The sequence below is a fragment of the Dermacentor andersoni genome, chromosome 3, assembly GCF_023375885.2.
Source record: "Dermacentor andersoni chromosome 3, qqDerAnde1_hic_scaffold, whole genome shotgun sequence".
Classification (NCBI taxonomy): Eukaryota; Metazoa; Arthropoda; class Arachnida; order Ixodida; family Ixodidae; genus Dermacentor; species Dermacentor andersoni.
Window position 1 is genome coordinate 71971778 of NC_092816.1, and position 24010 is coordinate 71995787.

Here is a 24010-nt window from a genome sequence, read left to right on the forward strand (position 1 = left end):
CTGATAATTCGGACGCCTTCGTGGCCCCGTCACGTACCCCATAGAGCCACTGTATAAAAACGTCTGAAATTTCGGACACAAAAACCCTTCTCCAACCGATTCACCGGACATTTAGCTGTGACCGCAGGATCGAAATCACGTTAATCGAAGCCAACCACTGCCAGCCTCGACCCAACACTCACACGCTGATTCGCTGGCAGCCGTAGCCACCATGCTAAGCCTAGCTAGTTTGGCGTTCGCTACCAAGCTTCCTGCTGTTCAATGTTGTGTTTTTCATTTGAAGAAATCTCCGCTGTCAGTAATGGCGCCTACTCCTCCTTTGTAATCTTCGCCGATGGCTTCAAAGTGCGGAAAGCACGTTGAATTTCATAATGCCGGTTGCTAAAGGTTAGCTTCGCCCCTCTACAGCGGAGTTACGCGGTGAAGCATACGTGTTGTATTGCGGTGGAGCATACCAAAAGTGGAAAGGGGCAACTGTCGCGGGACACATTGTGTTCCTTATACACGCGTGCACCCGCTATCTCCTGTCACAGTACAAGCACAGATATACTTTACTAATCTGCTGGCTGACCTTCAGGGCTATTTCTGACCTACCTGTGATTTGAGCCCTTGGGGGCAGTAAAAAACATATGCATTCCTTTTTTTCTGACATTTTCGACACCCCTAGGAGTCGAAAAAAAATTGGATATTGACTGTACCGCTAGTAATATTTTCTGTCACTTTCATATGCACTGACGCCAGAGACGGCATATGCAGGCATCAGCATTACTGGCACTGTGTAAGGACAGCATGCTTGGTGAAGAGTCATGTAACATGATTGATCCTAATTATATATTTGTAGCCAGACATCAGAGCTTAACTGTTTTCAGACATCCAAGAAGTTAAAGCTGCTACTTTTTGTATTATGAATTTCAGGCAATTTCACTTCGAAAACTGAAACTACAAAGAGCGCAATTGTCATTTGCCATGGCGGTGTATGGCCTTGGCAGTGTGCTGCTATGCCTGAGGATGCAGGATCAAATCCAGGCCACGAGAGCTGCATTTACATGGGGGCGAAACGCAAAAACGGCTGTCTACCATGCATTAGGTGCACGTTAAACGTCCCCCACTACGGCGTGCTTCATAATCATATCCTGGTTTTGGCACGTAAAACCTCAGAATTGAATTGAATCCAATTGTCACGTCTTTAGCAGACGCCAACAAGTGATGCGGCATTTACGCTTCGCAGTCACGTGAACATAAAGTGAGTGTCCTTATCACGCAGCAATCTTGCTGAAACACTGTGGGCTCACATGCTGGCTTCTTTTGGGCTCAGCAGGTGGGCTGGTCGTGCTGCTCAAAAGTGTCGATCATCTTGCCCAAGGTCACAATTAATATGCTGTGACCACATTGATGCATCTCTCACAGCATCCCAAATGACATGGAGAAAAAAAAAACACTGACTCCCAGCTCACTGCTGCTGCATGAGGATACAACAAAGTGGCAACGAGCAGCCTAGCAAGTGTGCATGAGCGGTCATAGAAAAAAAAGGGGAAAGATAAGCGGGGCGCACGGTTCGGCGTGGCGTTTGGCTTGGCTTGTGAGCCGGCGGCGGATAAAAAGCGACTGCAAGCGACACTGCCCTGTTGGGCTTTTTCTAGTATTTTTTAAGTTGAGATTTCGAGATATCTGGAGCCTCGTGGAAAAACCTTTCGAGATAAGAGGTGAAAAACACATGGGTTAAAACTACAGCCAGAAAGAAATTTAGGCTTAGCCTATATTTCGATATACCAGAGTTGGAGTTAAGAAGAGTTTACTGTAGATGAAATGGGCACATTGATTTCAACTTATTCCATTAGTTCAGCAGCCTACATTGCAGTCTACAATTGTATTGCCTAATGGTTCAATAGCCATCTCCACATTAATGCAACAGTAGCACATTGCACTTCCTACTGCATAACCTGAGTGTATTACGCTGCCACTTACATGCAAACCTCACACGACAGTGTTCACAATGAGCTTACACCTGTTTTAATGAGTATTTTACACCTGGAGGAGAGTGACACAAGGCATCACGCTTTTGTTTTCTCTCTCCTGATGCAATGCACTTGTTCACATGAATTCACTGGAGGTGGCTTCATGCTCCAGTTAATGCATAAGGCCATGCTTCTTCCTGGTGGGTCATTCCTGTTTACATTAATGCAATATGCTAAAAAAAACAATGTGATGCACAACTGTTGCATTCGTGTAAAGGAGGCTACTGATGATGCAATAATTGGGAGAAATATGTAGTTGTGAGTGTCATGCTTATTCAGGTAGAAGCATCTGTAAAGCAGTAATGTATCACTTTAGCTTCAGCTACAGCTTACATATAATTTCTCTTTATCTTTCTTTTGAAACTTCATGCTTACCTGTCCTTATATCAGCGCTACTTTTCATTCCTTCAGGTTTCTGAAATCAAATCACGAGACCACCATTCCCGTCTCGTATTTCTTGTGTACTTTTCACTAGCTGGGTAGATGAATTGTGACATGCATATTTATATTGCGCTCTTTGTCTGTTTAACCCCTGCTCAGTGCGCCCCGCTTGTTGACGATGTCCGTGGATGTCACCAACTTGAACAAGCTGGAAAAAGACAAGCAGGTAAGTTCAGTGATAAGTAAAATTAGGTTACTGAGAGTACTAGTACACCTTTGTACACTTTTGAAAGCTTCAACCCCCTAGAGTGTGCGAGATGTGCTACAGGATCCCTGCTGCAGAGCCCAGCAACATATCATGTCACTCGAAAAGTGGCTTTGAAATTCTTAGCAAAGACTATACAACTATTACTATCCAGATATGTGAATGTGTATGAAAGTTCAACAGGAGCACACTGCAGCAGTCTTCTGCCCCTCAAAATATAATCTAGGTTTCATTGAAGTTCAAGTAGGTTGATTGGTAAAACATTGAAATGGCGACCTGCTCAGTGCAGTGTCTAATAAAAATATTAATGTAATTTTTTGTTGCATGGTGTGCTGAAGAAGTGCAGCTTCAAATGGCGCTAGCCAATCTCTTTTGGTCTGTTCACGTCTAGAATAAAACAATACAAAATAAAATCCCACTTTTTGTGGTGTTCTTCACTTAGCCAAAACTTTGTGCTCCTGTGGCTATCATGGAAGTTTGCATGTCTGCTTATTAACTCCACTTGCAGGCTCTTGCCGAGGAGATTGCTGCAAGATCAGCTGAAGTGAAGAAACTGCATGCAAACGATAGGACTCTACAGCAACAACTTGAAGAGCTCAGAATGGCAAAGGTAATCTTGATAGTCATAATGATACCTCTTTTGTGATAAACTATCTTCTATCTTAGTTTTCTTTCATTACTTTTGTTTTGTTTCATCACTTTCACCCAATGGATAGCTGCCAATTTTTACAGTTATGCCTGGTTATTGTTGGACTATTCTTGAATTGCATCCAGCTTAAGGCGGAATCTATTAAAAAAAAATTAAAATACAGTTGGCAACTGATTTTCAGATCTGTATTTTTTTATTGCATACCTGCAGCGTTGTCACCCACTCCACAGAACCAGTATATAAAGTGGTCCTGAACCACCCCTTGGGCTCGGTGAAAAAACACAGTCCGCAGGATAGCATGCGCTGCTATGAACAGATATCTCAGCCAAATTTTGCAGTTGTGCACAGAACATGAGTCTCACAAGCGGAGCACGAAGTCACCTTCTTTTTAAACACTCTCTTTTCAACTGAATCTTTCTCGCTCTCTTCGGGCTGCTATATTTCGTTGTATAGCAGATTCCCATATGCGGCTGCTATTGGCCAATAGCTGAAATCAATCAAGAAGGGTGTTTAGATCAGTGTGCTTATTCCTACTGTTACTGTGGATATTTATTGGTGCTGTTTAATAAACAGGCTAAAGGAAGTGAAAATCAGCATTTCGAACTTCAATAAAAATTGCATACATCCAGGAGAAGCCAACTATCGTCTGCTCATGCTTGGTCATGGCCGCCCGCATAGAATTTAAATTCTAGCCATGCTTCTTGTTGATGTCATAGCTGTGGGGTCTCTGTAATTTTGACTAGTTTGAACTAGCCTCGAAACATGTGAAACTTCAGGTCAGACCCCACACACTTTTGCCATCGTGCGCGCACTCCTGGCCGCTCCTGGTTAGGCACCTTGGCAGACTTTGCTTCATATTGAGCTATTGAGAATGCTTCAAGATGCGTCACAGTGATCTCGAACTTGGGCAAATACAGTTAAACATCATATAATGAAGTCGTTAAAATTAGCATTTTGCTTCATTATATCAAAATTTCGTAATGTAAAAATTTTACCTTTATGCAAACAAACACAGTCCCTGATTAATTTTTCTTACATGGAAAGGGCCACAAAATTTTTGAATTGTAGGGAAGGTCAGAGAAAGCAAATTTGAATTAGAAAAAAATTCATTTTGTTGAATTTGGGAGTCGCCGACTAAAGATAGGGTTTCATGCCGTGTGGACAATGTCTTCACATTGGCTGTATGAAGTGAGGCCAGCCACGCTTTCATGTACGCTCCTTCACATCCTCCCACTGTGGGAAGTGCTATCATGAGAAGCGCCAGCAGCTGGGAGCAAATGCTTCATCTGCCTCTCGCTTCATCCGTCTATAAAACTCGTGGCTACACAACCTCCAGTACTAAACGTGTGGGAAGACAGCGCACATGACGCCATGCCATCTCGATACGCTTACACTTTGCACACGCATGACAGATTACCTCTAAAACAGGGCGTGTGGGCTGCGCATGCACTAGAAAAGGCTGCGCATGGCCATGCTAGAAAGGAGATGCGCACCATCCTCTGTGCCGAGCAAGTGCCAGAGGTGGTGCAAGGCCTAACCAGACATGAGGCGTAAACGAAGTGTAGGGCCCTTCAAAAACCACCGCTGACAATCACAATATGCAGTGTTTCGAGAATGCATTATTTCTCATCGCCTCAATTTGCACAAAAAAGAAGATATGTCGCTGTTCACGGCTTCCAGACCGCGAGATGCATGACATGGTTGAGCCGTCTCGCATGCAATGCAGCGGTGGCCATACATGGGCTTAGAGTTGAACTTGCCTCATACCACGGCTCTCGTTTGTGCTACAGATTTCACAGTTGTTGTCGCTTATTGTAAAAGATAAAATTAAGACATTGGTTTATACTGCAGGCCACTCTTTTGTGTGTTAGGAAACACTGCAGCCAATGTCTGTATTATCGGTGGCGGCGATGCGCTTGGGCCGGGCAACCAGCACGGCAGCGCTGGCCACCTGGCTACTTGCTGTTGTGCCAGCCATTAATCTCGCCCTTGTGCGGATATTCGGATGTTCTAGTGCAGGTAAACCGCTATATATTGACATGTATACTTGTTTATCTTCATCGGGCGACCACGTTTCACCGCCCAACAAATGTGATCGCACAGCACAGGACGCGCCTACATGTATCGTAAATTTCTGGAATGCTATCGGTGGTTCCATCCGCTGTCTGTCACCGAACCTTGTGTAATCTGATTGCATGTATGTGCGACGCGAATGGTGTGGAACTTTGTGGAAGACATGCGGGTCCTAGCGATTAGTACTTTGAAGATTTGACGACTCATGTATAAAAGCCGATGCGCTTGACTTGCTGATCAAATTTTTGCCGATCGCCGACTGTGTTCGCCGCTATTGTTGTACTTTAAGTGTGACTTGCTTTTGAGGGCACAAGTTCACCCAATGAAGATTTAGTTTCGCCATTTACAGTTTTGTTACTGTGTTTGTCACATTCACTACAACGTGACAATGTTTTGCCAACCAGCAGCCAGAAAACGGTGGACAGCAAGATGCCGTGCCACGTGGTTGTACAATCACCGCATCAACCTGTTCATTTGTATTTATTTATTTTAATCTCAATGTTCTTATTGTTTTTGTGATCGCTTGCGGGTTACATAACTGTATATGTGAAGTTTCACCATTACACAACATACCACAACCCTAATTTTGGATAGTACGGACTTTGTATGTAACGAACCTTTTTCGCTGGATTATCATGCTCTATTGTAACGAGTGTCGACTCTACTTGCAATCGTGGGAAGAGTGCTTCCAGCATTGAAAACACCGGTAGAAGTGTTGGTCTCTTGTTTCATTCTTTTCATTTCCTTTCTGTTCTTTGCAGAAGCGGCTTATTGGCGAGCTGTCGCACATTAAACAGCTCAGTGTTGTGCTTGAGCAGAAACGCAATGCCCTCCAGGTTAGTCCCATTACTTTTACCCTCGCAGCAGTCTACTAAAAGGGAATACTGTGCTAAAGGGACGTGCTTTCACTGGTTATCATGAGACAGGTGCAGGGGAGGATTGATTGCGGCTAAGGGGTCATGCAATCATGGCAATGCATTCTGCTTGATTTGGAAAGAAAACAAAGGTGTCAACTCACATAGAGTAAAATTTTAATAAATGATTGTTTGCTATTTCTTATGAAACTATCTTTCTATGAAATCTCGTTTGGTTGCCATGCTCATTTGACCACAAGGTTATTCCAACCCAATCCCTTTCCATAACTTGGCAAGTAGTGATTGTTGCACTGCCTTTCCACTGTTAAGTCCAAGTTTTATCAATTTAATTTTTAACCAAGCTCGTGCAGATTCACTTATCTGACGATAATATTAAATAGGGGCAAACGCATTTTTACTCTATGTTACTTTTTACCAAAATCACTCCTTTGATCAATTTTACTTCAGACTTAATGTAATTATAATTATAGTAAGACTTACCCTTGTTTTGAGTATGTGGTGCACAGGCCGTGCATGGTATCATGTACAGAGAGACGCAGTAAATTCTGGGTTGTGGCAGATGCAGTTTAATGAGGATCAGAACCCTAAAGCATCACTTGTTTTGAAAGCTATCCGCCCCAGATAGTCAAACTTAGCTCGGAGTTTTGTGCTTAAGTATGTTTTGCAGCCAAATTGTGGCTTTTGCACATTAAAGTAAATGAGCCGTTATGTTTTACCTGTGAGTATCGTAGCCTGCTCAGTTGCAAGTTAAAGTGCAGCTTGGCTTGCCCTTGTTACGTGTACTCCTCTGTTGAGAGCTGAACCCTGTTATTTCTGAGCAGGTCCTTGAAGGACGAGAATGCCAAACTGCACTCTCGTTGTATTAAACTATTCTAACCACCATATTCAAGAATGCAACTGAAGTTGAAGACCATGCTTCACTTACATGCTGATGCCGGAGGATGCTCATTGCATTTCTTCCAGCACCTTCATGACAGGGGTCATTTAAATCCAGTCAAGCATGGGCTTCAATTTAAGTTGTGTTCTCGAATACAGGAATTAAAGCACTTAGCCCTGTGGTCCCATGTGGCCCATGATTGAGGACAATACAAACATGGATCATTGCATTTCATTACTTATGTCTTTGCAGCTGTCACACTGCATGAAGATGTCTGTCAAGGGAAAGTAGATTTTATAGTTTTTTTTTTGTCAGCCACTCTTTTTATTTTAATTGTGCTGAATGCGGAGTAAAATTTATGGAGGATGTCTGCAGAGGAAGCCTTGGTACTCTGCTCATCTATCTCGAAGTCTTGTAATTTGCTGGGCGGGCTGCTGGCTCCATGGCTGTGCATTCATTTCATGCTTTGCACCATGCTGTGTTGTAATATTGCGTGCCTCGTTGACGCAGTTTCAGCTTGGATCATGTGCTATGCATTTCTCCTTTAGCGACTCCAAAGTGAAGCCATCGACCTGGACACGGAGCGTCAAAAGGCTGCCAGTGAGCAGCGAAAAATATGTGCCTGCAGAGTTGAAGAAGTGAAGAACTACATAAAAAAACTAGAGGTGCGTTGTTGACATGTGCAGGACTCCTGTTTGTTGATCCAGGAGCACTTCCTTACAGCAAAGCTGTGTTCAGGGCAAAGTTTTGTTTTTTATACCTTATGTACGATTCTAGGATGTGTTAAAATGGAGGAAATACTGACAAATGTGTCAGTGATTTGTTTCGACAGTTTTTCTGTCTCTTGTTTAATTCGGCCCGCCGGATAATTAAAACAATATCGTCAGTAATGTCAGGATTGAGTTGGTGGAAGTCGACTGTGTAGGACTTCTGTTGGATCAATGCATAAGGACGACTGACATTTTTGGCACCACATTGGATTTTGCTAAATTTTTTGGGCATGATGCTCGCACAATGTTGCAATACAGAAAATCTGGTGTCCGTGGACAGAGTTGCCATAATTAAGATTGTCACCTCACTTCTATGCAATCTTAAAAGTGAAAATCACTTACAGTGCGTACATAGACAGAGTGATGGAAAGAACGATGAAGAGAAGCGCTGACTTCCAACTGATTTTTATTTTGAGTAGCAAGCATATATACCAAGACACCAAGACAAAAGCGCCCCCTCCAAAGCATGAAGCCAGCGCGAGTACGCATTCAAAATTCAAAGGAACTATAACCGCCTCCTGAAGATGAACGAGCGCGCATGTGTGACCTCAGAAAAGCAAGTTCTTTATCTGTTAATGCAATTGATGGCTTACTAACCGAGTCACCCTCAGTGATCGCTGCTGCTTCAATGATATGTCTAGTGTTTTCATTCGGATGCCTAAGATACTAGTCTTTTCAAAGAGCGGAAGACAGCTCCATTGTGCGCAATGAACGCCTAGAAACCCTTCCCGCCCTTTGCACATTTTATTGCTATGTTCTTGCAATCTAACATTTAAACATCTACCTTTCTGCCTTATATAAGACCGACTGCATTTCAGGGGTGTCTTGTAAACTACAACTTTCAAACAATTTGTATACTTCTTCCTGTGATTGCTACTGCAGGAACTACGTCCCTTAGCAATAGGATTAGTTCTAACGCAAGGCTGTGCAAGTATTTTAGGCACAGAGAAAACAACATCGATACCTGCTCTTTGTCCTATTTTCTTAAGTTTGTGAGAGATCTGCACCTAAAAAACTTGCATAGCTTTGCATTAGAACTAATCCTGTTGCTAAGGGACGTAGTTCCTGAAGTATCAGTCACAGGAAAAAGTATACAGATTGTTGGAAAGGTGTAGTTTACAAGATAGCCGTGAAATGCGGTCGGTCTTACATAGGGCAGACAGGTAGATGTTTAAATGCTAGATTGCAAGAACCAAGCAATAAAGTGCCCAATACTGAAGATGGGGCCCTTCATCTTAAAGGGCCCCTTACCAGGCCTCGTAGCAAATTTGGTTATACACTAGAAGTTGTTACTGGAAGTTGTTACATGTCCTCTAGGGAGTGTTCTGCTGCAAAAATTTTTCAGATCGGCTCATTAATAGCCGAGATAGAAATATTTCAGCGCCGCAAACCCATGATTTCAGCAGGCATGCACCACTGCAAAGTGAGACACTCTCTCCATTTGCCCTGAGCCTCTGCAAGCGAAATTCCTTCCCTGCTTTCTCCCATACCGGACCTCGAGAATCGCGTGATGTATACGTCACGGGCCGCGCCTTCATTCTTTTTTTTTTTTTTCTGGCGCCGTGCATTTTCGCATGACGGCGTTGCGCACAGGCTGTTGTGATTGTCTCATTTTGCGCAGCACACGATTTTGCACGCTGTGCATAGGGACACATGACTAGCGGTATAATTAAGTGCCACATGATTACTGAGGCAGAACAAGCGGATCGCAGAGCATGATATGAGCTGGAACGTGGTAGAAAATGGCATAGTATTGGTACCTACGCACGTTACTGCACGACCGTGAGAACAAGCAGACGAGGCGGAAGTATATTTCTGTTGCTTCCGTGCGAAGTAAAACAATAAACACGCAAACATTCTGTTTTCATGTTTTATTATTTCTCCAAACTTCAATTCCTCAATTCAAGCAACAGATGACACAAATAACGGATGTTGCCTTGAATAATCCTCGAGGTCACGTGTCACCGCGAGTGATGTCACACTGTGGACATGAATACATAGGCGCAGGGACACTAGTACGTCACCGTCTGGCTTGGAGCAAGGTTGCCGCGAGGGAAGGGGAAAACAGCGTTCGCTTTGAAATTTTTGGCCTTTCCACGGCGCGTAGCGATGTAATTCTTTGCAAACACGATCGTTAGCTCGCATTGTATGCTCTGCGCTTATCAGCTCAATATGGCCAGACCTGGTGAGGGGCCGTTTAAAGAGGCGGTTATGGTTCCTCTCAATTTTGAATGCATACTCGTGCTGGCTTCGTGCTTTGGAGGGGGCACTTTTGTCTTGGTGTCTTGGTATATATACATGCTTGTCACTCAAAATAAAAATCCGTTGGAACTCAGTGCTTGTCTTTGTCGTTCTTTCGGTCCCTCTGTCTATGTACACGCTGTAAGGGATGTTTACAATGGAATACCAACTCATCATCATCATCATCAGCCTGGTTATGCCCACTGCAGGGCAAAGGCCTCTCCCATACTTCTCCAACTACCCCGGTCATGTACTAATTGTGGCCATGTTGTCCCTGCAAACTTCTTAATCTCATCCGCCCACCTAACTTTCTGCCGCCCTCTGGTACGCTTTCCTTCCCTTGGAATCCATTCCGTAACTCTTAATGACCATCGGTTATCTTCCCTCCTCATTACGTGTCCTGCCCATGCCCATTTCTTTTTCTTGATTTCAACTAAGATATCATTAACTCGCGTTTGTTCCCTCACCCAATCTGCTCTTTTCTTATCCCTTAACGTTACACCTATCAGTCTTCTTTCCATAGCTAGTTGCGTTGTCCTCAATTTAAGTAGAACTCTTTTCGTAAGCCTCCAGGTTTCTGCCCCATACGTGAGTACTGGTAAGACACAGCTGTTATAAACTTTTCTCTTGAGGGATAATGGCAACCTGCTGTTCATGATCTGAGAATGCCTGCCAAACGCACCCCAGCCCATTCTTATTCTTCTGATTATTTCAGTCTCATGATCCGGATCCGCAGTCACTACCTGTCCTAAGTAGATGTATTCCCTTACCACTTCCAGTGCCTCACTACCTATTGTAAACTGCTGTTCCCTTCCGAGACTGTTAAACATTACTTTAGTTTTCTGCATATTAATATTTAGACCCACCCTACAGCTTTGCCTCTCCAGGTCAGTGAGCATGCATTGCAGTTGGTCCCCTGAGTTACTAAGCAAGGCAATATCATCAGCGAATTGCAGGTTACTAAGGTACTCTCCATTAACTCTTATCCCCAATTCTTCCCAATCCAGGTCTCTGAATACCTACTGTAAACACGCTGTGAATAGCATCGGAGAGATCGTATCTCCCTGCCTGACGACTTTCTTTATTGGGATTTTGTTGCTTTCTTTATGGAGGACTACGGTGGCTGTGGAGCCGCTATAAGTATCTTTCAGTATTTTTACATACGGCTCGTCTACACCCTGATTCCGCAATGCCTCCATGACTGCTGAGGTTTCGACAGAATCAAACGCTTTCTCGTAATCAATGAAAGCTATATATAAAGGTTGGTTATATTCCGTACATTTTTCTATCACCTGATTGATAGTGTGAATATGGTCTATTGTTGAGTAGCCTTTACGGAATCCTGCCTGGTCCTTTGGTTGACGGAAGTCTAAGGTGTTCCTGATTCTATTTGCAATTACCTTAGTAAATACTTTGTAGGCAACGGACAGTAAACTGATCGGTCTATAATTTTTCAAGTCTTTGGCGTCCCCTTTCTTATGGATTAGGATTATGTTACCGTTTTTCCAAGATTCCGGTACGCTCGAAGTCCTGAGGCATTGCGTATACAGGGTGGCCAGTTTCTCTAGAACAATCTGCCCACCATCCTTCAACAAATCTGCTGTTACCTGATCCTCCCCAGCTGCCTTCCCCCTTTGCATATCTTCCAAGGCTTTCTTTACTTCTTCCGGTGTTACCTGTGGGATTTCGAATTCCTCTAGACTATTCTCTCTTCCATTATCGTCGTGGGTGCCACTGGTACTGTATAAATCTCTATAGAACTCCTCAGCCACTTGAACTATCTCATCCATATTAGTAATGATATTGCCGGCTTTCTCTTAACGCATACATCTGATTCTTGCCAATTCCTAGTTTCTTCACTGCTTTTAGGCTTCCTCCATTCCTGAGAGCATGTTCAATTCTATCCATATTATACTTCCTTATGTCAGCTGTCTTACGCTTGTTGATTAACTTTGAAAGTTCTGCCAGTTCTATTCTAGCTGTAGGGTTAGAGGCTTTCATACATTGGCGTTTCTTGATCAGACCTTTCGTCTTCTGCGATAGCTTACTGGTATCCTGTCTAACGGAGTTACCACCGACTTCTATTGCACACTCCTTAATGATGCCCACAAGATTGTCGTTCATTGCTTCAATACTAAGGTCCTCTCCTGAGTCAAAGCCGAATACCTGTTCTGTAGCTTGATCTGGAATTCCTCTATTTTCCCTCTTACCGCTAACTCATTGATCGACTTCTTATGTACCAGTTGCTTCCATTCCCTCCTCAGGTCTAGGCTAATTCGAGTTCTTACCATCCTATGGTCACTGCAGCGCACCTTGCTGAGCACGTCCACATCTTGTATGATGCCAGGGTTAGCGCAGGAATACAAACTAGCCCATACCCAAACCCTGCCTAAAGGGAAGGTTTTATTTGCACCATCAGACTGGTTTTAATGCTGCATTGATCAGACTGTGTGGAGAGTAGCTCCATTCAATGTTGTTCGGTGTTGTACCAATTTGAGCAACACCGAATTTGGGCAGTCATGTTAGCAAGCTGTAGTGGTGGAATGGATGCGAAAGCTTTGCTTACGGTGATCAACCTCTGTACATTAGACCAGCTTATTTCTTCCCCCCGGCATTACGTGTGCCATGCAACCACTGTAAAGACGACTTTGTCGGTGCCCATCCAACTGTAAGAGTGGTTGCCGGTTCACAGCTTCCACAAAATTTATATACTATATATATCTTTTTTTTATTTAGTATTGTTCTTTTGAATTGCCCATTGTCCCTTGCTGTCGCACTGATTGCACATGTCTTTTTCTCCTGCTCTATCCCTTCTGTTGCTTTTTGTGATGATTATACTTGCTAATCTTGCTGATTCTAACTGCGAGTTCCGTGCTTGTGGCATCCACTACTTTGCCTATTCTGTGCCTGTTGTGCTGTTTTCCTTTTCTTTTCTACTAGTAGACTTAAACTTAGTTAAACGAAATCGCACCTGACATGAATATATACCTTCATTATATCCCATAATTTGTTATATTTGCGTTTATTATACAGTTGACTTCCATTTATTCGACCATGACAGAATTGAAGAAACTGATTGAATTATGCGGCAGGTTGAATAGTTTTTTAAACAAGATGCATAAAAGGCACCAAAACGCACCGCTGATACATTTGGCATTATGTGCCCACTTTCTGTGTGTTCAAACTAAAGAAAGTTAACATAGAAATAATATTAACGCTCTAAGCAAAGTACAAATCTAATGCGGACCCTTTATTGTAGCCAGAAAACTGGGCAATACGAGTTGCACAATGGTGGATGATTTCCTAAAGTCAGCTTCGCCGCAATATGTTTGTGTTATGCGATGAAGCATCAGAAAGCTGCAAAGGCAGTTTTGGTTTCGTGGCTGATTTCACTGGACAAGCAATATTCGACCCAGTTTTCTTGAAAAAAGAAAAAAAGACAAAATTACGGTAAATGCCGTATTCAGACATCGTGAGCTGCAGTTATCACTTGAAGATCCTCCCAGGGAAGGTTGTAAATAGGTGTTTTCGATGGGCGATGACGTGCATTCAACGCATTCACTGTCCCCTAAGCTCCGCCAAGACAGACGCTGCCACTAAAGGGGTTGCTGTTTGAGTCACCATAGGGGCCAGGCAAGTGTGTGCTGACTGGTAAAGTTCGAATTATCTGGTGGAGGCTAATTTTAGGGTTAAGATAAAAAAAGTTCGGGCCCATAGAAATGCATGGGCACCAGCCAGAACCTTCGGTCAGGGTCAAATTAACCGAGATATCGAATTAACTGGAGTCTAATTAATGGAATTGTATGCGTTCAGGCTCAACTGTAATGAATGCACACTTAGTTCGTATGCTTTTGTTCCTTATAACATTACAGTGTTGCCATTTATACTCCATTAGTGTGTGTGTATCTTCAGGCTGCCTGTGACCCACCATGGTGGCATAGTGGCTTTGGCGTTGCGCTGCTAAGTGCAAGGGTGTGAAATTGGATCCCGACTGCAATGGCCTCATTTTAATGGGGGCAAAAAGCGAGAACGCCTGTGTACCGTGCATTATGTGCACATTAAAGAACCCCAGGTGGTCAAAATTAACCAAGAGTGCTCCACTATGGTGTACCTCATAGTCATATGGTTTTTGCATGTGAAACCCCAGAATTTAATTAAATTTTCAAGCTGCATGTGGTACCTAAATTAACAAACGTCATACACTACAGACTGGAAAACGTAGCAATTATGGCTGCCCGCTTTTTCAGGCCTGCTACAAGAAGCACCGTCTGTTTGCTGAGCATCGCCTGGACATGGTGAAGGCTGTGACTGACAAGAAGGATGCTGAGGAAAAGCTCAGGGCGGCCCAGAATGAGTACCACTCCGTGGAGGTATGGTGTAAAGCAGACTCGCCATTTTTTTCTGTTTCTGTATGCCCTTACACCAAGTCCATGCACTGCAGCAGACATTATGGAGGGGTGCTAAGGCATTCATATTAGTAGCTGGATTCTTGCAATATGTGAACAGAATTGCCTATTTATTCCACAGATAGAACGTTATGTGACTAAGTGGCACTGAATAGTAGACAGAAGACACTAGATGGAGCACATGGCCTTCAGTGCATTGAATTCGGCACGATTCGGTGCATCTGGGTCTTGTGATGGCCAGTCTACAAACTGAAGTAACAATTGATTTTGTCATCCAAATCCACTATGAAGTGCCTGCAGAGCTGTTCTTATAGTGCTTTTTGGTAGTACAATTGCATGGACATGTTGCATGATCATTGCATTGTCAGTAACCTGTGCCAATGCTTTCTATTCAAACTGAAATGCGGATGCAATGCCTAGTGACTGGCATAGCAATAGTGATATTTTTTCAAAGGTGATGCAAAAGCTCTATACAGAGACGAGCAGCAGTGTATGCATTATCCTGACTTCCTTGCCTTATCACTTCACTTTCACCCATCAGCAAAAGTCCACAGTAAATACTGCGATGTGTTGTGGCAACAAATCCCAACAAACTTTGATTCCTGCAGGTGATGACACGGCATAATATAAATGTTTGACACTTACTGCAAATCATGTTTTTCACAGAGAGAGGAGAAACAAAACACGCACCCACGCATGCACATGCACACACACCAACCATTGCTAGCATCCTATCCTCATCATACAGACTACAGTCAAATCTTGTTACTATGAACCCCACATTAACAAATTTCTCAAATTTACGAATATTTTAAAGATCCCTGCCAGATTGCCTATATTTTCAGTGTAAAAATATTTCAGAACTACGAATTTCAATACAACGCATATTTCAGAATAATGCACTTAGCTTACTTTTCCCTTCATAACCGAGGAACGTCAGTGTTAGGAGTTCGGCTAAAAGTAACAGCGCTGCAGCTCTTGCGTGAAACAGAAACCGCAAGTGCAATAGCTATCATCATCAGCATCTCGAGTGCCAACAGCGTCACCACAAACTTCACCAAGAACTTCACGAGAAAGGTATGGCGATTTTCGCGCGAGATCCAATGATGAATGCAGCTAGCAACAACGCCAAGAAGAAGCAAAAGCAGTTTTCGCTGCAGGACAAATTGGACGTATTGCAGGAAATCGTTGCAGGGAAAAAGCAAATTGACGTGTGCAGACAGCGTGGCATTGCCCCATCGACCGTCGCAACCATTTTGAAAGACCGAAACAAGATTGTGAAGCTTCACTGTGAAACGCAACTCGCTCCTACAAAGAAATGGTTGCGACTGGGAAACTTTCAAAATGGGGACCAAGCTGTTGTTGCGTGGTTCAAAAATGCCAGACTGCAAAACGATCCCATGTCTGGCCTAATGCTCCAAGAAAAAGCCCACAAATTTGCCGATGCACTTGAAATAACTGGGTTCGACGCCAGTGCGGGTTGGTTTTTTCGTTTCTGCCAGGGGAACAGGATAACTTGGCATGTAGTCTCAGGCAAAGAAAAGGCTGTTGACAGAGAAGGTGCAGATTCCTGGTGTAATGATCGTTTTCTAGAGGTGGCTGAATCGTACTCTGAAGATGACATTTTCAACGCGGATGAGACCGCATGTTTTCACCAGCTCCTCCCACACCGGACAATGCACTTAAAAAGGCAGCAGTGCAAAGGAGGGAAGAAATCGCATCTTCACGTGACAGTCCTGCTCTGCTGCAATCCAACAGGCATGAAGAAAATTAAACCGCTCGTCATCGGCAAGTATGTGAAGCCTTGCTGCATGAAAAACGTCATCTTGTTACCAAACGACTACCACGCCAGCAAAGGAGCCTGGATGACCAGAGATCTCTTTTCCGAGTGGCTCATCAAACTCGATGACCGAATGAAGAGGGATTACTGAAGAATTCTACTGGTTGTCAACAACTGTTTTGCTCACATTGTGAATGGTTGCTTGACGCACGTTCGCTTGGAGTTTCTGCCACCAAACAACATGCCCTTGCTGCAGCCCCTAGACCAGGGCATTATAAAGAGTGTGAAAGCAGAATTCCGTAAGCGCCTTGTGCAGCGGTTGATTATCAACCTCCGCCTAAAGCAGCCGACTGCAATCAATATTCGTCAGGCAGTGGAAATGCTCACAGGAGCTTAGTGGAACTTGAAAGCGTTCACCATTAGCAACTGCTGGCGAAAAGCAGGGCTTGTCAAAGCGCCTGTGCAGCTTGCAGATGACCTGGAGGTGACAGACAACAACCCAGGAGACCTCGGGACCGAGGTTGCGAAACTGCTGCCTGCCATCTGTTCCTTCAATGACTACTTGGAGAGTGACAGCACAGCACTAACAGCGGCGTACCTAACAACCGAAGAGATTGTTAACTGCGTTCACGACATTTTGAGTGACGATGACAACTCGAAGGAAGACGACTGTGGGTCACCGAACACAGAAGATAAGATTGAGTCGAACATCGATGTTTTAGTGCACATGAACAAAGTCCGCACTTTCATCGCTCGGTGCAATGGCGTACCCGATGAGGTATTGCTCAAAGTCAAAAATGTAGACACACTCCTGGTTGTGCGTGGTGCACGCGCCAGAAGAAAATCACTGATTTCTTGAAACAAAGCAGCTTTAAAGTGAGTGAAACATTTTTATTTGAGAGTATGTTTGTCTACAAATGTGTCTACTGCCAAGGTACGTCATTTTCATTCCTAGCTTTGTCCACTGGCTTATAACTGCAAGTTTTTTATTACAAGGATATTTCAAAATAACAAACCATTTTTGGTGGCCTGCGTGATTCATTATATTGAGATTTGAGTGTATATTGGTCTGTCCAGATTGAAATGTCATGGGGTGTGCAAGCCTAGAAGCTACTTCTAGTCGGTGATACCCTAAAAACGCAACGGGGCAATGGTTCTTGAACTTTCTGGCCTTAAAGGGGCCCTGAAGAACTACCCCTCGAGCTTGGTGAAATAACATGTTTCACAGGTAGCATACGCTGCTGTGAACATCTCAGCCAAGTTTTGCTGTTGTACGCAGTGTGTGGAGCTTGTAAGTGGATCGCAAAGTCACCTTCCCCTCAACGCTCTTTTCAACAGAAGCCTGCCTTCCTACTCTTAAGGAGGAAGGTTTTATGCTTTATTTCGTAATAAAGTGGATTCCCATATACGACTGCTATTGGTAGCTGTGGATGGCTACAGAGCATAGATACCGCAGCCGCCATGGGATACCACCACGAGTCCACTGGCTAAGCGCACTGCGGCTCGCTGAGGACAACCGTGTTTGGCATATGTTTAGCGCATTGTAGGCACCAGAGGTGGAAGTGGCATCTACTTCAACATCCAAAATGAAATTTGAATAGTGCGCCATGGTGACATTTAGAAGGTGGAGCGTTGTGGGCGCGCCCCGCTATGCCGTAGCCTTTGCAGTGCAAGGCACTCAAGAAGGAACGGGAGCACAGCGGAGGCCGTGTTTGACTGCCAATAACTGCGCTTCTACTGATCGCATTGAATTACTTTGTGCAGCAAATTATTTCTGAAATAGCCTATTTTCATTTCAAATGGCTTTCTCCACTTCAATAAAAAGGGGTTCGGGGCCTCTGTAAGGAATCTCACCAGCTTTTTTTTTAGTTTCACAGAACCTCTCCTGATTACCATTATATTACTCTTAACTGCCGGTGTAAAGAGCTGTCAACAACACAAGTGATCACATGCAGTTCTTTTATGATTTTCATTTGGAAAGAATACTCCTGGTAGAAAAGAATTTTTTCAACACATAATAGTTAAAAAAGAAAGCTCACAAGACGTAGCTACTGATTTTGCTACTGCCGTCAAGAGCTCCAATAACCCTGTTGTCTGTAAACTGTGTAAAGTTCGTGGTCAAGCTAAATCTTTCCAATTTGCTAGGCTAAATGTGTACATGTGTAATCTTAGCACTTTGTGCGCTCGTTCTTAATTGGCCATGATGCAGAATGTGGTGAAGAGCATGCGGGAGAAGCTGCTGCAGCTAAAGCGGGAGGCCCAGAAGAAGCTGCACGAAGCCCAGGAAGCCACCAAGTGCCCATCCAGCACGTTCACCATCCCACCAGACGTGGCCAAGGTACGTAAAATGTGGGCTGCTACTACAGCCTTCATCTTTGTGATGCAGCCACCTGTGGCTCTGCCAATTTGTTGCCTATAAGCAGTGTACAGGGTGTAGGATATCAGATGGGCCAACAGCGCTATGTCTTGTCACTCTGTGCAATGTAGTTGCTGCAGGCCCACTTGATGGCAACCACATGTATACTCAGAAAACATTTATCAGATTTGCAACTGAATTCTTTGAGGAACTATCAGACGATATGCGGGATATCATTGGCCTTAGGGAGGTTAGAAGAACTGATGACATTTATACAGTGCTGAACAATGACCATATCCTCTGCTATAGAGGACTTCCAAATTAGAAGCAATATAGGGTAGGATTCCTAATCCATAAGGACATAGCGGGCAACATTGACAAATTCTACAGCATTAATGAGAGGGTAGCAGTAGTTGTAATAAAGCTAAATAGTAGGTATAGAATAAAGGTAGTACAAGCCTACGCTCCAACTTCGACTCATGATGGTGAAGAAATAGAACAATTTCACAGTTGAATCTCATTAATTCGAACATGCTTAATTTGAACTTTTGGTTTATTTCAAATGATGCTGTGGTCTGGTCAAAGCTGTGTGTATTCCAATGGGCGAAAACGCCCTGTAATTAGAATGCGCAAGCATTTGCAACGGGTTATTTGAACATACTGTGCTCCGACAATGCTCTCAGCAGTGCGCCAGATCATGTGGCGGTGCTTTTGACTAGCATTCCTCTGAGAATGCCATAGAGGGTGTGGGAGATACGGGGTTCTCCTCCGTACTCTTGGGACAAAGGAACGACAACACAGTAGTGCAAACAATCACAAGGGCATTTATTGCACCTTTCATAGATCAATGCCTGCTAGCCGAGTTGCTATCCCCAAAACATGCCGATGGGCGCGCGACAAATCTAGAAGTCCGACTTACCGCGACCGCATTGCGAGCGAATATGTTCACCCCATGCTGGATCCCAACGCCTGGTCGTTCGCGTGTACAGTCACGCGAATGGTGGCACGTTCGAAGGCGGCCACGCGAGACAGTCTCGCAGAAGCATGGTCGGCGCACGCGCGGGGGGGGGGGGGGCACGTCCACTCCCGCTCGCTTCCCGAACCCAAAGAGACCAAGCGCCTTCCCTTTCGGCGCCCAAGTAACCCCGCAGCAGCGCGACAGTCGCGCCATCTCTCGCACTGCGCTTGTACCACTCTGACCGCCAGGCCACGCGAGCCGTGCGGGAAAACCGCATATCAGGGGATGCGCTATGCGGGAAAAACATCAGGGGACGCGCGAGAGTCGCGCATCCCCACAAGGGAAAGCTTAGGAGAGACGTCTCAATGCCTCATGTGAAGAAAAAAAAAAAAAAAAAGGCTGTGGCGGAAATTTGTGTGCAGTGGTGTGCAGGCGAGCATCACTGATTTCTTCTGTTCGTGACGGGTTAGTGACTTCTGTCGTGTCGTGGCGCCGCCATGCACCCCATAGAGTCAATATATAAGAACGTCTGAAATTTAAGGCACAAAAAATCTTCGCCGTCCGGCTTTCCAGACTTTTTGCCATTACCGCAGGTCTGAAATTGCATTAATCGAAGCCACCACCACCACCGTTATTTTGATTATCACACCGCATCGAGCCGGCGCTCTCTTATGCAGATCCGCTGGCAGCCATAGCCTCATCACGGCAATGCTAGCCCTAGCTACTTTGACGTTCGCTACCTCGCTTCTTGGTGTTCGGTGCCATGTTTTTCGCTGAAACAATTTGCTGATGTTAGCAGTGGCACCGACTCCGCCTTTGTAATCCTCGCGAATGGCTCATGAGCGCGGAAAGTACGGCGCGTTGCATAATACCAGTTTCCGAAAGTCAACTTCGCCCCAATAGAGAGGTTTTACGCAGTGAAGCATACCAAAAGTTTGAAGGGGCAATTGTCATGGGACGGATGTTTGCTTTTATCATACACGCGTGCACCCGCCCCCTCCTATCACAGCATGAGCACCGATACGCCTAATAACTGACTGTAATTTGTAAATACGTGTAAATAAATCTTGTGGAACTTCCTACTCATGTGTTAGCTCAGTGCATATGTGCCACTGCAGGTAAGTCCTCCATTCACTCAGCGTGCTTTAATTCGAACTTCATGTAATTCAAACAAATTTTTGGGCCCCTTCGAGTCCAAATGGTCGAGATTCAACTGTATGAAGATGTTGAGTTAGCGATGAGAAAAGAGCAAACTCAGTATGCTCCAGTCAAGGGCGACTTCAATGCAAAAGTGGGCGAAAAGCAGGCTGGTGAACAAGCAGTTGGCAACTACGGCATCGATTGTAGCAACACTAGAGGAGAGATGTTGGTAGAATTTGCAGAAAGGAATAAGCTCCGAATAGTGAACGCCTTCTTCAGGAAGCGTAGCAACAGAAATGCTCCAACGAAGAAACAAGAAGAAACATCCTCTCCCCACTGCTACCCTCTCACTAACATGTAGTGCTTCCACTTTTCTTCGCGCAATCACGGAAGAAAGAAGAAATGAAATAGATTTCATACTTTCTGATTATCCCAGCATAACGCAGGATGTAGAAATGTTAGGTAGGGTAAAGTGCAGTGATCATAGGTTAGTGAGGTCTAGGATTCACCGCAATATGAAGAGAGAAAGAGTAAAATTGGTCAAAAAGAAACGGGCCAACCTAGACGCATAAGGGTAAAAGCAGACCATTTCAGGCTGGTACTTCCAAACAAATTCGCAGCCTTAGAGCAGAGAGATGAAGATGACATACAGCTACAGTAAAGCCTCGTTATACCGTACCCGCTTAAACAGTAGTTTCGTTTTAAAAGTAGTAAAGTCAAATCCCTGGCTCAGTGGCCATTGAACATAATGCGTTTTGTATCCGCATAAACTGTACCAGCTTACTGCATACGGGACGGTTAACATGTAGTGCTTCCACTTTTCTTCGCGCAATCACGGAGGTGCGTAGTCCCCATCGGGCAGCCTCGCAGAACAACAAGCCTCAGATCAGAACAACAGCCTCCAAGCACCCTGTGCGTTTGTGTGTGAAGCCACATCAACATCATTTCGGTGCCATGCCAGTCATGCAAGCTAAGACTTTGACCATGCTGAAGCTCTGATACAAAACACCGGGCGCCCAGCATAAAAGAAAAATTAGACGTCCTTCGTGCTATCAAACATGGCACAAGGACGACGGTGCCGGCATGTGACAGGGATTTACATTTGACTATGGCGTGTGGCATTTGGAACGCGAAGAAGTTGCTCGGCAGTGCTGCTGCGACTGCGAAAAGATGTCGGCTACGACGTTCGACTTTTCGCCATCGTTTCCTCTGTTGTTGCCGAAGTGTTACCTAATGGAAGTAATGAGGATGACACGGAAGGCAACAACATGGGCGATTCAGGCCCGACAGTGGCAGAAGGTGCACATTATGTCTGCCTCATGAATGCAATCGTCGCAATGAAAACAGCACCCCGCAATGAAAAAGGTGCCCTGTGACTTCTGCAGCTTTACCGCTCTCATGCATGGAGAATATGCAACACCAATGAAGAATCTGCCATGCGAGTGTTTGCAGAGAAGAGGGGGCTAGCTCAAAAGCTGGCTTGCAGCTTCAGTAAGCTTAAGGCCGCTGTTGTTGCTGCTAGGCTGCCGTGGCATCAAACGAAAATAACGGACTTTTCTTGTTCGAAGTGAATAAATACTGCATGTTCTTGCCCTTTCATCCCACTCTCTCTGAGTTCCGTTTTTGACAGGTAAGTAGGCAGTCTCATGCTATTTCAGCTAAACAATACTACCGTCTAGTACATACTTTTTCCGAGCTCCGGCCAACTATGGCTTGGCGAAGTTTCACTGTAATCAATGAAACCGTAACTACGCTTGCTTCAGGAGCAGCAATTGAAGTGGGAGGTAAGGCACCAAGGCAACCAGTAGGTAAGCTCTCCCAAGTTACGGATGGACCTAATAAAGAAACAACAAAAAATGAAAGTGTGCAGCTACGACAGTGCTGCGCGCGCTGCCGTAAAGCTGCATTTCAAGGCAAAGTTCCCTGCCATTTAAAGTTCCGTTATCTCCAAAGAAACCTCATCCTCTCCCCACCCCTGTGTGTGGAAGCTCCCTTCCCTCTTTCATGATTGCCTATTCTCCTCTTTTTTCTTGATCGATATTTTTTGTTTAGTAGTTAGAGAGTAGTGCATGCAGCACTGCCAAATGAGAACTCCGATAACAATGTGCTGTGCTTGGTCACATTGCTGAAGATAATCGGCATCGCCAAAGAGATGGGGAACAAAGCCGCTGTTTGAAGATACAACATGGATGAGTCGTGCATCTGCATATGGAGATGGCATGGCAAATACGTGTGATAAACGACAATTTGGTGCAGGATTTAGCTGCATGTCTGTCACGGCACAGTTTGGTGCATTTGGCAGAGCACTTCCATCACTGTTTATATGCTGTTGCGCTTCGACGGTCGCTCTTGGTAGCACCGTGCGTGATTTTGAGAGGTGTGTTTGCAAGCACCCACTTCTGATTTAACCGTTCGACCATCTGCATCTACTGAAGCTTCCAATTATTTTATTGGTATTCCTTCATGTTGGCAGTGAAGTTTCATTATATTGAAATCGTGTATAAAGATACTTTTTTATATTGAGATTCCAAATACATGGTGTTCTATGGACAAAAAGTGATAATGTTGAATACATTGCTATATTGAGGTTTAGCTGTATTTAAATTTCACCTTTTAAGCTAGTAAGTACAGTTGCCGATTGGTTTTTCTTTCACAGAAGGGACGGCAATGTTTTGCAATTATTGGGCAATCGGAAAAAGCAAATTTAATGGAGAAAAAAAATATTTTTGTTGAATTTGAGAGTGAGTGGTGAAAGATGGAAGAACCTCCCCCCCCCCCCCCCCGCCTCTCTAACATGCTCTTGATCGCTTTACCGTGAGCTCGCACTGCTCTCCCCCTTTTCCCTTTCTCACGTGAGAAGACTGCACTTGTAAAATGACCTACATCCTTGGCTCACCCTCGCATGCTTTCACTCACACCCAAAGCACAGTATGTAGGGTGCAATTGAACCTTATCGCCTCTTGCAGTACAGAACAGAACAGAATGTGATGCTGCTTTGCTTTGCCGATCCCTCTTGCTGACACATGATTTGAGAGGTGTGCATTTACAAGCAGCAGCTTGTTATTCAATCGTTTGACCATCTGCATCCACGGAAGCTTCAATTTAATGCCCTGAATTTTCTTTTTGGCGGTAGTGAATTTTTTTTATATTGAAATCATGTATAAACACATTTCATTCTATTGAGGTTGAAAATACATGGTGTTCAGTCTACAAGAAGTTATACC

At 44.4% G+C, this 24010-nt stretch overlaps 1 protein-coding gene across 1 annotated transcript in view; it reads left to right on the top strand.

The window, feature by feature from the left end:
• The window catches only part of SMC5 (structural maintenance of chromosomes 5), a 108724-nt gene that overhangs the window by 52680 nt on the left and 32034 nt on the right, over positions 1-24010 (top strand). Inside the window, exons 15-20 of the mRNA XM_050193372.3 lie at positions 2556-2622; positions 3170-3271; positions 6145-6219; positions 7684-7800; positions 14394-14516; positions 18542-18670. Coding sequence (XP_050049329.1) covers positions 2556-2622; positions 3170-3271; positions 6145-6219; positions 7684-7800; positions 14394-14516; positions 18542-18670 — 613 coding nt within the window. The remainder of the gene's footprint in view (positions 1-2555; positions 2623-3169; positions 3272-6144; positions 6220-7683; positions 7801-14393; positions 14517-18541; positions 18671-24010) is intronic.